The sequence below is a fragment of the Canis lupus genome, chromosome X (genome assembly GCF_011100685.1).
Source record: "Canis lupus familiaris isolate Mischka breed German Shepherd chromosome X, alternate assembly UU_Cfam_GSD_1.0, whole genome shotgun sequence".
NCBI classification, from domain to species: domain Eukaryota; kingdom Metazoa; phylum Chordata; class Mammalia; order Carnivora; family Canidae; genus Canis; species Canis lupus.
This window is the reverse complement of record NC_049260.1, coordinates 46020557-46035336: the sequence shown is the minus strand read 5'-3', so window position 1 is coordinate 46035336 and position 14780 is coordinate 46020557. Positions and strand designations below refer to the sequence as shown.

The 14780-nt window shown below is 39.6% G+C and overlaps 1 protein-coding gene across 6 annotated transcripts in view; it reads left to right on the top strand.

The window, feature by feature from the left end:
* PHF8 (PHD finger protein 8) overlaps nucleotides 1-14780 on the top strand; it is a 106583-nt gene that overhangs the window by 43590 nt on the left and 48213 nt on the right. For 4 of the 6 annotated variants that reach the window (XM_038587512.1, XM_038587510.1, XM_038587511.1 and 1 more), the window contains exons 8-13: nucleotides 1758-1920; nucleotides 7738-7825; nucleotides 8180-8286; nucleotides 9798-9889; nucleotides 12362-12451; nucleotides 14319-14621. In XM_038587512.1, the coding sequence (XP_038443440.1) occupies nucleotides 1758-1920; nucleotides 7738-7825; nucleotides 8180-8286; nucleotides 9798-9889; nucleotides 12362-12451; nucleotides 14319-14621 (843 nt within the window). The remainder of the gene's footprint in view (nucleotides 1-1757; nucleotides 1921-7737; nucleotides 7826-8179; nucleotides 8287-9797; nucleotides 9890-12361; nucleotides 12452-14318; nucleotides 14622-14780) is intronic. The other 2 variants (XM_038587514.1, XM_038587515.1) reach the window with 1 other exon arrangement.

Below are 14780 nucleotides of genomic sequence, written 5' to 3'. Positions count from 1 at the left end.
AACATGAGAAATTTCCCCTCCCCCCATCTTTATTGAAGCATAATTTATGTATGATATAATTAGTCTATTCCAAGTGTATAGTTTGATGAGTTTTGACAATTATATGTAGTCACATAACTGCCACTATCATCAAGATAGAGTATATATGATAATTTTTTAAATATAAACCGTCCCATGGGTAGTTTCACTTTTAGTGGTTGTTAAAATTTTGTAATTAGCATATTGATTGTGAGTGACTATGGAAGGATTTTTGAAGTCTGGAAAACAAATTTCCTAAGTAATTTTTATTCTTTTCCACCATCATACTATTTATTTTTCTTATCCAAAATGCCAGGGAAAGAGCAGAAAATTTGGATATGGCTCTTGTCCAAATGATCATGAATCCTAAACTAGTTGTTGCCATTGGTTTAGCATGAAATTAGAGCATGTAAATCACTATTATGCAAATGTTAGATTTAACTTTTTAATTTTATTTTGAGAGAGAGAGAACACAAGTAGGAAGGGCAGAGGGAGAGGAAGAGAGAATCTTTTTTTTTTTTTTTTTTTTTTTTTTTTTTTTTAGGAAGAGAGAATCTTAAAGCAGACTCCGCACTGAGTGTGGAGCCCCTTGTGGAGCTTGATCTCACCACGGTGAGATCATGACTTGAGCTGAAACCAAGAGTCAAACACTTAAATGACAGTGCCACTCAAGTGCCCCTAACTTTTTTTATTTTAAAGTAATTCCTGTTTTATAGAAAAATTGCAAAATGGTAGAATTCCTCTGTGCCCTTCACTTAGATTTCCCAATGTCACCATTTTATTATATTCTTTCTCTAAAGCAAACATAATAAAATAGTTCTATTTTTTTCTAAAACTTTTGAGAGTGGTTACAGATGTGGTGTCTCTTTATCTGGTGATAAATCAGTGTATTTCTTGAAAATAAGGGCATTCTCTTATATAACCACAGTATAGTTATCAAATTCGGAAGATTGATATTGATATAATGCTATTATCTAACCTACAGATCTGATTCAAATTTCTTCACTCGTACAATAGGTAATTTTTAGTGTTGTTGCTTTTCTACATTGAAATTTATTTTCATGAAATATTGGTTAAACTAATCAAGCTGTAGGTTGGGGATATTTTCGTACTAGTGGGGTTTTGTTTCTTTTCTGCCAAATAATCTATCTGGTGATTGTCCAGGCAAAACATAATTAAGAAATAAAATGTTTTTCCAACAGATAATCACTTAGCGTATAATCTTCTAGAAGTCCTTAAGCAATTACTGAACTTTAAAACTTTTATTAGCTTTGATTGCGAGTGTGAGAAGGAACATTCTCTGTAAATGGCATTTAAAGGCAAATTCAATTTTCTATTCATCAATAATGTGAATTTAAAATCTCCTAGGAAAAAAAAATCTCCTAGGGCTAGTAGTATTGATCTATTCATCTGTAGAAGCCATTTCTCATTTGGTATTGCATCTAAAATAGGAGCTTTGGGTGTACATTTATCCTAAGTTGAACAATTTTGTTTGAAATGCCCTTTCCAAATAATTTTTGTCAATCTTATAGAAGCTGAAAAGCACAAAGTGTACTACAAAGGGACCTTTTGAAGTTTTTCAAGTTCACATAAAAATGATTCTTGGATAGGTTTGGGAAAGAATTCTGTCATATTACATGGTCTTGGGGTATGAGAGAGAATATTCTTTTGGAGACCCTCTGGAGGATTTTTCTGGAAACTCTTGATATTTTTGGCACTTCAACCTCTTTTTATTTCAGGGTGAGAAGATATTCTACCTGATCCGCCCAACAAATGCCAACCTGACTCTCTTTGAGTGCTGGAGCAGCTCCTCTAACCAGAATGAGATGTTCTTTGGGGACCAGGTGGACAAGTGCTATAAGTGTTCCGTGAAGCAAGGACAGACACTTTTCATTCCTACAGGTCTTCCCTGGGCCCCTCTGGGATGGTTTCAGGAGGGCGGGAAGAGAAAGGGAGGTTGTGGCACCAGAGCCAACCCCTTCCCATGATGTATTGATCTGATTATGTGGGATATTCCTTCCATATCAGCTGACTCAGAACTGGACCTCAAGAAAATTCACATGATGGCCAGTGGGCAGCATGATTACTTGATGAGGCTGCAAGTGAGAAGGTCCAGGAAGAGGTTGATGGACTCCCTTGCACTGGGCTGATGTCACTTTGGTGGACAGAAAGAGAATATATCTCTCAGCCCCATGACTCTAGGGATAGTGGCTGGGAGGCTGGCAATGCAGGCTATAAATCAGAATGACCTGGAGTGAGGGTAGGACTTTTCCTCCCTAAACAATACATGCCTAGAATTATGAATTTGTAGGTCTAGGGTGGGATCTGAGTGTGTGTTTTGAAAAAGTGCTCTCATTGTCTCAGTTTGGGGAAGCTGACATCTTTATTGAGTTTTCCATGAACCCAGTATGTCTTTATCTATATAGATTTTCCTTGATTTTTTAATCTTCATTCTTTGATTTCAGAATTAACGTTAAATTTTCTCAAAACTGGTAGAATTCTCTAGTGCAGTCACATGGACCTGGAGATTTCTTTTTTGAGGTTTTAATTTAACATTTGATTTCCTTAAACTTCGGTAGGCTATTCAAATTATCTGTTTCATATAGAGTGAGCTATGATAGTTGTACTTTTCAAGGAATTGGTCCATTTTATCAAAGTTGTCAAATTTATGTAGAGTTGTTTGTAGTATTTCCTTACTATCCTTTTGATGTCTTCCATGTCTTTACTGATATTCTCTGCTTCATTCCTGGTATTAGTTATTTGTGCCTTCTCTTATTCTGTGTCAGTCTTGATGGAGGTTTGCCAATTTTTGAAGTTTAATTATAAAGTTTCTTTAAAAACTTTTATCTTTTGCTTTTATCTTTTTCCTTCCTTCTGCTTGCTGTGGGTTTATTTTGCTTCTTCTAGTCTTGAGACAGAAGCTTAGATTACTGATTTCAGATTTCCCTCTTTTCTAATGTAAGCATTTAGTGCTATAAGTTCCCCCTCAGCACTGATTTAACTGTCACATATTTTGATATATTGTATTTTCATTTTCATTTAGTTACATGTACTTTTAGAAAAATTGGATGTAATTCACATACCATAAAACTTAACATGTTAGGAGCGCCTGGATGGATGGCTCACTCCGTTAAGCACTGGACTCTTGATTTTGGCTCAGGTCATGATCTCAGGGTTGTGAGAAAGGGAATAAAGGGGAAAGGAGAAAAAATAAGTGGGAAATATCAGAAAGGGAGACAGAACATGGAAGACTCCTAACTCTGGGAAACGAACTAGGGGTGGTGGAAGGGGAGGAGGGTGGGGGGTGGGGGTGACTGGGTGGAAGGCACTCAGGTGGGCACTTGATGGGATGAGCACTAGGTGTTATTCTGTATGTTGGCAAATTGAACACCAATAAAAATAAATTTATTATTAAAAAACAAGGGTGCAGTTCAGCTTTGTTTTTTTTTTTTTTTAGAGGAGAGAGAGGTGAGCAGAGGGAGGGGCAGAGGGAGATCTGATGTAGGCCCCACACAGACTGCAGAGCCCCACATAGGGCTTGAACTCACAACCCTGGGCCATGACCTGAGCCATAGTCAAGAGTTGGACACCTAACCAACTAAGCCACCCAGGTGCCCCGGTGCAGTTCAGTTTTTTTTTTTTTTTTTTTCAGTTCAGTTTTTTAAAAAAAATATATTTACAAGGTTGTGTATCCATTACCACTATCTAATACCAGGAGATTTTCATCACTTCAAAAAGAAATCCTGTACCCATTAGCAGTTATTCCTCATTCCTTCCAGTCCTCCCACCCCTGTCAACCACCTTTGTCCATTTTTTTAGATTTTTAAAATTTATTCATGAGAGACACAGAGAGAGGCAGAGACATAGCCAGAGGGAGAAGCAGGCTCTACGCAGGGAGCCTGATGTGAGACTCGATCCGGGGACTCCAGGATCACGCCCTGAGCCAAAGGCAGACGCTCAGCCACTGAATCACCCAGGTGTCCCTTGTCCATTCTTTGTATATGGATTTGCCTGTTCTGAGTATTTCATATAAAAGGAATCATTCAGTTTTTGGTCCTTTGTGTCTGGCTTTTTCACTCAGTAAAATATTTTCAAGGTTCATCCATGTTATAGCATTTGTCAGTACTTATTCTTTAAATGGCTGAATCATATGCCACTGCATGGATATACCACATTTTGTTTATCCTTTCAACATCTTAATAGATATTTGGGTTGTTTTCACTTTTTGACTGTAATGAATAATGCTGCTGGGAACAATCATGTATGAGTTTTTGTGTTAATGTATAATTTCAGTTCTCTTGGGTACATACCTACAAAAGGAATTGCTGAGTCATATGTTAACTCTGTTTTAACTTCTTGAGGAACTGCCAAAATGTTTCTAAAGCACCTACACCATTTTACAGTCCCACTAGCAATTTATGAGGGTCTCAACTTTTCTACATCCTCCCCAACACTTGTTCTTGTCTGTCTTTGTGATTATAGCCATTCTAGTGCATGTGAAGTGGTATCTCATTGAGATATTAATTTGTGTTTCCATAATGACTGTAAATGTTGAACATTTCATGTGCTTATTGGACATTTGTATATCTTTTTATGTAGAAGTGTCTATTCAAAACTTGCCCATTTTTTAATTAGGTAATTTTTTTTTTTATTGAGTTGTAGAAGTTCTTTATATATTTTGGTTATTAGACCTTATCATCATATATGTGATTTGAAAATATTTTATCTCTTGTCACTTTCATGAGAGTGTCCTATGAAGAACAAAAGTCCAGTTTATCTACTTTTTAAAAAAGATTTTATTTATTCATGAGAGACACACAGAGAGAGGCAGAGACATAGGCAGAGGGAGAAGCAGGCTCCCCACAGAGAGCCTAATGCAGGACTCCATCCCAAGACCCTGGATCACAAACTGAGCCAAAGGCAGATGCTCAACCACTGAGCCACCCAGGTGTCATCTACTTTTTTCTTTATTTGCTTGTACTTTTGGTGTCATATCTAGGAGATCATTGCCTGATTCATAATTTAAGGTCATGAAGATTTACCTTTGTTTTCTTCTAATAGATTTGTAGTTATGATTATTACATTAGGTCTTTTATCCATTTCAAGTCAACTTTTGCATATGGTATGAGGGAAGGGTCCAATTTCATTCTTTTTCATGTGGCTGTCCAGTTGTCCCAGGATCATTTGAAAAGACTATTATTTCCCCTTTGAATTGTCTTGATACCTTTGTCCAAAATCAATTGACCATAGATGTATTGATTTATTTCTGGGCTTTGAATGAATTCTATTCCATTGATCTTTATGTCTATCCTCATGACACTATCACACTATTTCAATTACTCTACATTTGTTGTATTTTATTTATTTATTTTTTTTGTAAGTTTTAAAGGAAGGAACTGTTAGCCCTCCAACTTGGTTCTCCATTGTCTTTATTTTGTTGAGTCCATCTGTTTCATTATTTATTTCAGATATGGTATTTTCCAGTTCTAAAATTTCCATTTGTTATTTATATCTTCTTTTTCTTATTTTATTTCAAGCATGTTTATACTTATTCATTGAAGCATTCTTATGATAGCACCTTTAAAATTGTCATAGGGATGCCTGGCAAACTCAGTCAGTTAAGCATCTGCCTTCAGTTTAGGTCATGGTCTCAGGGTCCTGGGATTGAGCCAAGCATCAGCCTCCCTGCTCAGTGGGGAGTCTGCTCGTCCTTCTCCCTCTGCCTCTTCCCCAATTGTGTGTGCGTGCTCTCTCTCTCAAATAAATAAATAAAATAAAATAGTCATATAGTTTTAACATCTTTGTCTAATATTATATTGTATAATTCTGGATTTTCTTTTCTGTTGCACAGATCTGTTTGTCTATTCATATATCAATATCATGTTGATTTGATTACATTGGTTTTATATAGAATGTTTAATATATGGTGAGACAAGTTACCTTCCCCCACACCCATCTGCTTTTCTCTTTCATAGTTTTCTGTGCCCAGGTATTTATTCATTTATTTATTCATCTTTGAATCCTTTGCCTAATAGAGTATCACATAATACCTTTTCGACCCTGAGCACTTAATAACTGTTTGATGAATTGAATTTGCCTATCAGAGATTTGAATTGTATTAATTCACTTATTGGTATGAAGTCCCATGAACTGGGTATAATTGAATTAGTTTATAAGCATTGCATATCTACTGAATCCTCCCACATTGGGCTAAGTGCTAGAGACAAAAGATCAATAGGCCATTTCAGTATCATGTTTTGAATATTTTATATGTTTTTGAATGTTATATAATTCTCAACTTGCTTTTTCTTCTGAACACTATTATGAGATTCACGTTGATACATGTTCACTCATGTTACTTACTTTCCAGTATTCTGTTGTATGAGTATATGGCAATTTATCCATTCTCCGGTGGATGTACATTTCATGAAGGATTTTGTGTGGGGATGACATGGACAGATATATATATATATATATATATATATATATATATATATATATATATATATATATATTTATTGTATTTTAGATCTGTCATTTAGGGTTGAGATGTGGAGGATAGATTTCAGAGATTGAGATTAGTATAGAGAGTAGTGGTTTGCAAACACTTTGGACTCAGGACCCCTTTATACTCTTTAATATTACTGAGGACCCAACAGAGTTTTTATTTATGTGGTTTATATTCATCAGTATTTACCGTATTATAAATTAAAACAGAAAAATTCAAAGTACTTGTTTATTAATTGAGAAATTATAATCTCATTATGTGTTAGCATGAATAATTTTTATGAAAAATAACTTTTCAAATAAAAATCTAGTGGGAAGAATGGCATTTACATTTTTGCAAATCTTTCTAATGTCTGGATTAATAGAAAATGATAAGCATTGCATATCATTGCATATCTACTGAATCCTCAAATCTGCTTCTGCATGTTGTGATATCCTGTCATTTACCCTCTGGAAAACTCCACTGTATACCTGTGAGAGAATGAGGGTAAAAAAAGACAACCTCTTAGTATTATCATGGGCATAGTTTTGACCTTGCTAGGCTCTCAGGGAGTCTCAGAGTCCCAGCATTCCCTGGACCATACCTTGAGAACCACTGGTGTAGAGAAGCCAGTTTGAGGCTGTTGCAAGTAGCCTAGGTGACAGATAATGAGGGATCTGAACCAGGGCATTGGTAGGATGGATGGATGGATGGATGGATGGATGGGGAAAGGGCGATGAATATGAGAAAGGTTTAAGAAGAAAAATTAGGTCTCAGAGGGCAGTGTAGAGTCAAGGGCAAGGAGAATGATTGAGTTCCAACTAGATGCATAGTTTACAACCAACCTGTGAAGTAGATGTTTAGCTAGAAAATGGCAGACTTTGAACTCAGGTTTGTTCAGCACAAGAGCTCTTTGTTTTATTTAGTTAAAAGGGAGAGACTTGGCAAGGAGGTGATGCCCTTTTAAGAGATGAGAGAGAAGATGGTTGAGGCAGCAGAGAGACTTGAAGTCGAGGGGAGGGAAATAGGAATTTAATAACCCCATATAAGTTGGTCCAGTTCAGGTTTCTAATGGTGGCAGCATAGGTGATGGGAGAGTGGAGGAGCCAGAACTTTCTGAGTCAATGCTGGCTTGCCTGCTCTAAGGAGTTGTGTTTGAGCTGAGTGGGACAGTGCTGTCCAGAGGAAGTAAGGCACTCTGCCAGCTATGATTTTGTCATGTTACACTGCAGGATGGATCCATGCTGTGCTGACCCCCGTGGACTGCCTCGCCTTTGGAGGGAACTTCTTACACAGCCTTAACATCGAAATGCAACTCAAGTGAGTGCTGAAGCCATTGTGATCCCACGTTGGCCATTCCCATCTGCTGGAGTCCTTGGGTTCTCCCCTCTAGTGAGGAGTGCAATATAGAGGATGCGAGATGATCAGAAAGAAATAGATATTCGTTCCTGATAATGATCAGTGTGAGGATGAATACCCCTTCCTCACTTAGTCATTTATGTGACTTTGGGCAAGTCCCATAACCTTTGAGCTCAAGTTCCCTAACCTACAAAGTTGGATTTGACAGGGTAGTGGTGATGATTAGAGTTAATGAATACAAAGCATTCAGAGCAATACCTGATACATAGTAGGTGCTCAGTAAACAGGATCTCTGTTGTCATGTGCTTCTTCTAGAGCCTATGAGATTGAGAAGCGGCTGAGCACAGCAGACCTCTTCAAGTTTCCTAACTTTGAGACCATCTGTTGGTATGTGGGAAAGCACATCCTGGACATCTTTCGAGGTATGGATCCCTTTGCCAGCTGCCCCTTTTGCCCTGCTTCCCTGAGTCTGAGCATGCATGCATGTGTATGTACATGCACATAACCATCACCTCAGTGAAGATGCAGTACTGTTCCATCACCACAGAGATCTCCCTAGTGTGCTACTCCTTTATAGTCTCACCCACCCATTCCCCTTGCACTGTCCATAACTTCTGGAAACTGCCAATCTGTTTTTCCATCTCCATAATTTTGTCATTAAAAGATGCTATAAAAATGGAATCATATAGTGTGTAATCTTTTGAGATTGGCTCTTTTACTAAGTATAATGAAAGGTAGAGTGCGGATTTTAACTTTATTTAGCAAAGGTGGGTGAGAAAATTGAATCACAGTGAAATTATCCCTTTTTCCTGCTAATTGAAGACTCAATCTGGACAGTCTGTTTCCTGAATGTGCTTTCTGGGGATGGGGACAAGGCCCAGTCCTGACCATCCTGGCACCATTGTGTTGGTTCCCAGGTAGAAGCCAACCGGCTGGGATTCCTCTTTCCTGGTCTGTTTTGAAATAGAGCAGCTCCCTTGTTCAGACCTGGGATTGTTCAGGGTAACTTGACCATAAGGAATCAGCATTTTAAAGTTGCAAAGAACTTCAGAGGCCAGGGTGCCTGAGTGACTCAATTGGTTAAGCATCTGATTCTTGGTTTCAGCTGAGGTTGTGAGATCAGGCCCCCTATTAGGCTCTGCGCTCAGTGGGAAGTCTGCTTGAGATTCTTTCACCTTCCTCCCTAACCCCTCCACTCCTCACCCTGCTCATGTGTGTATGCACATATTCTCTCTCTCTCTCTCTCTCTCTTAAATAAATAAATAAACAAACAAACAAACTTTAAAAAAAGAACCTCAGAGGCTGGTGAGTAGAGTCTCCTTCCCACGACTTCAAGCCCTCATTCTGCCAACTATTCAGGTTATCACTCAAGTGTTCAATCAGAGGCTACTAATCACTTATTACCTGTTCTGAACAGTTTAGTTCAGTAGAAAATTCTGTATTGAGCCAAAATTTGGCTTTTTGTCATAACCTCCTCCTGGAGTAACTTAGAATAAGGGTATTTATTAATGGCCCTTCAGATCTATGTAGGTGGCAATCATGGTCCTCCTGAGTGGTTACATTCTCTGTCAAGAGTCAGACAACCTACAGTGTGGTAGAGGGAGCACAAGCCTCAGATTTAGATAGACACAGCTTCAGTTTTGTGCCCTTGGTTAAGTCTTTTTGCCTCTTTGAGCCTTCGTTTCCTGAACTGTAAAGTGAAGATGATGATATTTGGCTTAGAGGGTGGGTATAAGGATTAAATGAAAGAGTAGATATTAGATGTCTGGCATGTAGAAGGTACTCATTAAATGAACAGTATTATAAGAACTGAGATCTGGGGTTGTGCTTAGAACCTTGAGCATTTTTTCTGGTTGCCTGAAAAAAAGTTAACAATTCCTTCACTTCCCGGCGTGGCTTCATTGACCTTCTGCCTTCCTCTTGCCCCATTTAGGTTTGCGAGAGAACAGGAGGCATCCAGCGTCCTACCTGGTGCATGGTGGCAAAGCTCTGAACTTGGCCTTTAGAGCCTGGACAAGGAAAGAAGTAAATATACACTTTTCTCTATGTCCTTAGAGTTTGCCCTCAATAGGGACTGGCTTTGGGTATCTACCAAAAGATGCTTTGGGGAAGTAGAAGAGATGGGGGAGGCTTGTGGGCTCCTGGGGTTAGAATGGAGGACTGGGCTAGGACTCCTTGGATTACATTTTCAAACCTTTTGTTCTGATTATAAAAAGAAATTAGAAAGACTACAGAAGAGTATGAGAAGGGAGAAACATCACCTGTAATTTTAACACTCGGAATTAACATTAACATTTGGATATATTTTCTTCTGGTCTTTTTTATATGCATTTAAGAAACATGATTGCTATCACTCTGTACATACAATTTTGTATCTGAATTTGTTGACTTGTGTTCATTTTCCTGTGTCATCAAAGTTCTCCATTGTTAATAGCTAAATGATATTCTTTTGCAGGGATGTACCATCCTTACCTAACCACTTGTTTATTGTTGCTTTATTTATTTGTGGGGTAGTTACAGAAAATCATACGGTGACTGTCTATTTGCACCAACCTTTGTCCCTCATCTCTTGACTGTTGCTTCAGGATGGATTCCTAGAAGAGCAATTATTGGCTCAAAGTATATGAAAAAATGTAAGGCTCTTGATGCATACTGCCAAAATGCCTTTTTAGAAATACACCAATATCCATCTGTCCAATTGAATACTAAACAGCTATAAAAGAGATTAAGGAAGTTTTCTGTATACTGATTTGGAAAGATCTCCAGAATTTGTCAGCTAGAGGCATAGAACCATGTGGATGATGTGCTACCTTATGTGTTAAAAGGGGGGAAATAAAAATTATATTTGTATGTGCTGAGGACACAATCTGGAGGGATGCGGAAGACAGTAGTAAAAGTGATTACCTGTGGGTATGGGCTAATGGGACTGATGGCAGGGACAAATGTATATTGAGGCTTTTCAATATGTATCTTTTTATATTTGATTTTTGACTTATGTAAATGAATTACCTACTCAACATGTTGACTTTAAAAAAAATTTTTAAGAAATGCAACAAAACAGAAGAAATATCAAGATGTTCTCTTATGCTTTTGATATTCTTCATAGACTTCCCCCCCTGCATACAGTGTCCCCCCTGCATAGACTTTCCCCCCTGCATACAGAGTGACTACCCCCCTACAATTTTAGCCATTGTAGGCTTAACCTGCATAGTCTCCCCATTTCGGTTGCCAACTTTCCCCTCAGACATCATTGGACTTCATGTTTTGGGACTTCTTTTCTCCCTGCACATACCTGCATCTGGGCCTTAGCCTACTCTTCTATTTCTCCACATCGCTCAGGTGTGTCTACCTTCTGACCACTGCCCCCTACCCCGCCTCCCGACCATGAAGTGACCTTCAGAGTGACTCTATCCCAGGAACAACAAAGGAGAGGAATGAGTCCTCAATACTCATGCCTTGAGCCAGGATGACCCCAAATAGCATGGCCAAGGGGAGCTGAAGAAGAGTAGGACACAGATCTGAGGAGCCCATTCTCATGGAAGTAGTCTTTTGTGAAGATTACTTCCATGGGAGGTACTTGCTCCCTCACCTTTCCAGAGCCACTGGGCCTGGAGGAGGGAGCTATTAAATTTATCCAGCTAGATCACATGGATCCTCAGACCCTACCCCTATCCAGCCACCAAAATAGATTCCAGATAGATTAAAAGAATTAAAGTGATAAAGAATCAAACCATGGGAAATAAGGTAATGCTGAGGATTTTTTTTTATCAGTCCTCTGGATACAGAAGTGAAGTGAACACTGGTAGAAGAAATCACAAGGGAAAAGCTTAAGAGATCTGTCTACCTAAAGATGGAAATCTCGAGGACTCAGAAAGATTGCAGACAAATTAAAAGAGACCCTCAAGAGATCCCAACCTGGGTTGCTGTTGAGCTAGCCATGGCCCTGTAGGTGCTCAGCACTGGGCTCTGTCCTCACAAGTGGAGAGACTGGGTTGTCCCCAGGGATCTCCCCCAGGTCCTTGACTTTTTTGAGGGGTGTGGCTCCTCACCAAGTTCCTCACACCCCTTTACACTGTCCTTTATCAGATAGAGGTTTTGCAAACATTTCCCTGCAGTCTCTGATTTGTCTTTACAGTGTTTTTCAAAAAAGTTTTTGTTTTTTAGAAACCCGATTTATCAGTTTTTCTTTTATGGTTCATGCTTTTTGTGTCCTCAGAAATCTTGATCTAACCCAAGGTTGCAAAGATTTTTGCCTCTGTTTTCTTCTAAAGCTGTTATAATTTTAGATTTTACATTTTAGCCTTTGATCCATTTTGAGTTTATATGTGTGACAAGGATATGGATTGAGGTTTTTTTTTTTGCATACGGTTATCCAGTTGGTCCAGTACCGGTTGTTAAAGAGACTACTCTTTCTCCATTAAATTACCTTGGTACCTTTGTCAAAAATCACTTGTCTGTTTATGTGTGGGTCTATTCCTTATGCCTTTTGTTTGACAGGCTCTGCCAGACCACGAGGATGAGATTCCGGAGACAGTGCGGACCGTACAGCTCATTAAAGATCTGGCTAGGGAGATCCGCCTGGTGGAAGTAAGAAGCAGGGGCACAGGGGAGGCATTTGGGAAGGGCTCAAGGCTCAAGTGGTAGGTCAGGCTTCTTCAGTTGACTTGAGAGCTCAGGGTAGGGTTGGCAAAACCCCACCAAGGACTCTATTTACTCATTTATTTATTCATTAATTTAAATAATTATCATGGGCCTCCAGGGTGCCTCACATTAGGCTAGGTGCTTACAATACATAAATAATTCATTGTCTGCCTACAAAGAACTCAGAATCTTGTAGAGGACCCTGGGCAAAGTCCACTGCCTAAGCCTCAGTTTCCTTGTTTCTAAAGTGGGGATAATTACACCTACTCAGGGGTTGTTAAAATAAGGTGACACAGGCTGAGCACTTGAGTATAGTACTTGGCAATATAGTAAGTGTTCAATAAATTCTGATGGTGGGTCGTGATAGTGGTGGGTGGTGGAAGTCATAGTAGGAGTTGTTGGTATTAATATTTTGACTCAGTCTCTGCCTTCTACAAAATGACAATTCTCCCAGATTAAACATGATTACAAAGGCATTTTTCAACAGGTGGCTTATACCATGAGGCAGTAAGGTATAGATAGTAAGAGACTCAGAGACGGATTCTGGTTCCTGCTCCTTCACATGCAAGCCTTTCAGAGCCTTAGTATCCTTATCTATAAAGGGAGAATGTAAAACTACCTTTTCCGAGTTTTGTTAAGATCAAGAGCTAATGTATGTAGAGCCCCTGCACAGTGCCTGGCAGAGTAAGTACTCAATAAATGTGAGCCATTGTTATTAATAGACTTTGTAGCAAAGAGAGAACTTGGTGTGGGCTGGTGAAGTAGCAGAGGCACCAGAGGACAATTGGACTTAAGGAAGTTTAAACTCTCCTTTAACTTAGAAGCTGTCAATTTTCATTTAGCACTCAGGATATAGGCACTAAATCTATGCTGAAGGGTAGTCAGAGTGAGCCACTGGGAAGTTGGGCTTCTAGCCTCACTGGGTGCAGCATGTTTTACTGCCTACACCATAGCTTACATTGTCCACCTCCTACCTCCTTTTCCTCCATTCCCATCTGTCAGAATCCTTCAGATTTTAGTTACAGGACCTACCTTTTCTCCAGCTCTTTCCACTTACATCAATTTTGTATATACAAAACTTTAGGCTCATTAAAAAAAGGATGTAGAGATGGATCATGTCTGGTCCATTGGCTTTCAAATGTTTTAAAGTGATGGAACCATTTTTTTCCCTCCATCAAATGAAATCTTACATGGAAGGTCAATAGACAACCAATCAAAGCACAGCTGATGTGAATAAGGTGAAGGCAAGAGGCTTAGATCTCCACATGTTCCTCTTGTTTGCCTTCCACCCACCTCCAGTCTTCAGGGATCCTCCCAAGAAATTCAAAGGAGCCATGGGGCATCTTTGAAAACCACCTTTCTAGTCTGCTCCTTTAATTTTACAGCTGAGCAAACAGAGCCTTAGTAGTCAGATCACTTACCTGAGGTCACAGAGCTAGCTAGTGGCAGAATTGGAACTAGACCCTGTCTCGAATCCTGCAGTCCTTAGGGTTGGAACCACACAGTTTAGGACTCAAGTATTTTCTGTTTCACGCCAGCTGCATTTGGAGTCTACTCCAATTTTGACAGTAGTGCTGGGCTTTTCCTCTGCTCGTCTTCTCCTTACTTGTTGATGACTGAGTAAAGAAATGCCACCCAGTAAATTCTTGATGATGAACTCACTATGAAAAAACTAGGGTGTGCATCTAGAGGTGGAGCATCTGTAAGCTGCTTCCATGGCATTACTGCCAGTGCCATGAATAGACCACTGCTCTTAGCATAGAGAGAACCCTTGAGTAAGCTCTAACCCCCTCGTGTACTAATACTCTTGTAGGATATCTTCCAACAGAACGTTGGGAAGGCGAGCAATATCTTTGGGCTGCAGAGGATCTTCCCAGCTGGCTCCATTCCCTTAACCAGGCCAGTCCATTCCACTTCAGTATCCATGTCCAGGCTGTCACTGCCCTCCAAAAGTGGTTCAAAGAAGAAAGGCCTGAAGCCCAAGGAACTCTTCAAGAAGGCAGAGCGAAAGGGCAAGGAATGCTCAGCCTTGGGGCCTGCTGGCCAATTGAGCTATAATCTCATGGATACATACAATCATCAGGCACTGAAGACAGGCTCTTCCCAGAAAGCAAAGGTGGGTGCTGGCCCATGGGTTCAGCCCATCCCCTTTGGGTCCCTTGGAAGAGCAGGGTATCAAAAGGATTGTCTTGTACTCCCACCTCCCGTAGGGCCCCTGGTGTTAGGCTACCAGTCCCACTCATTTAACAGGCATTTATTGAGACCTTGTCTGTGC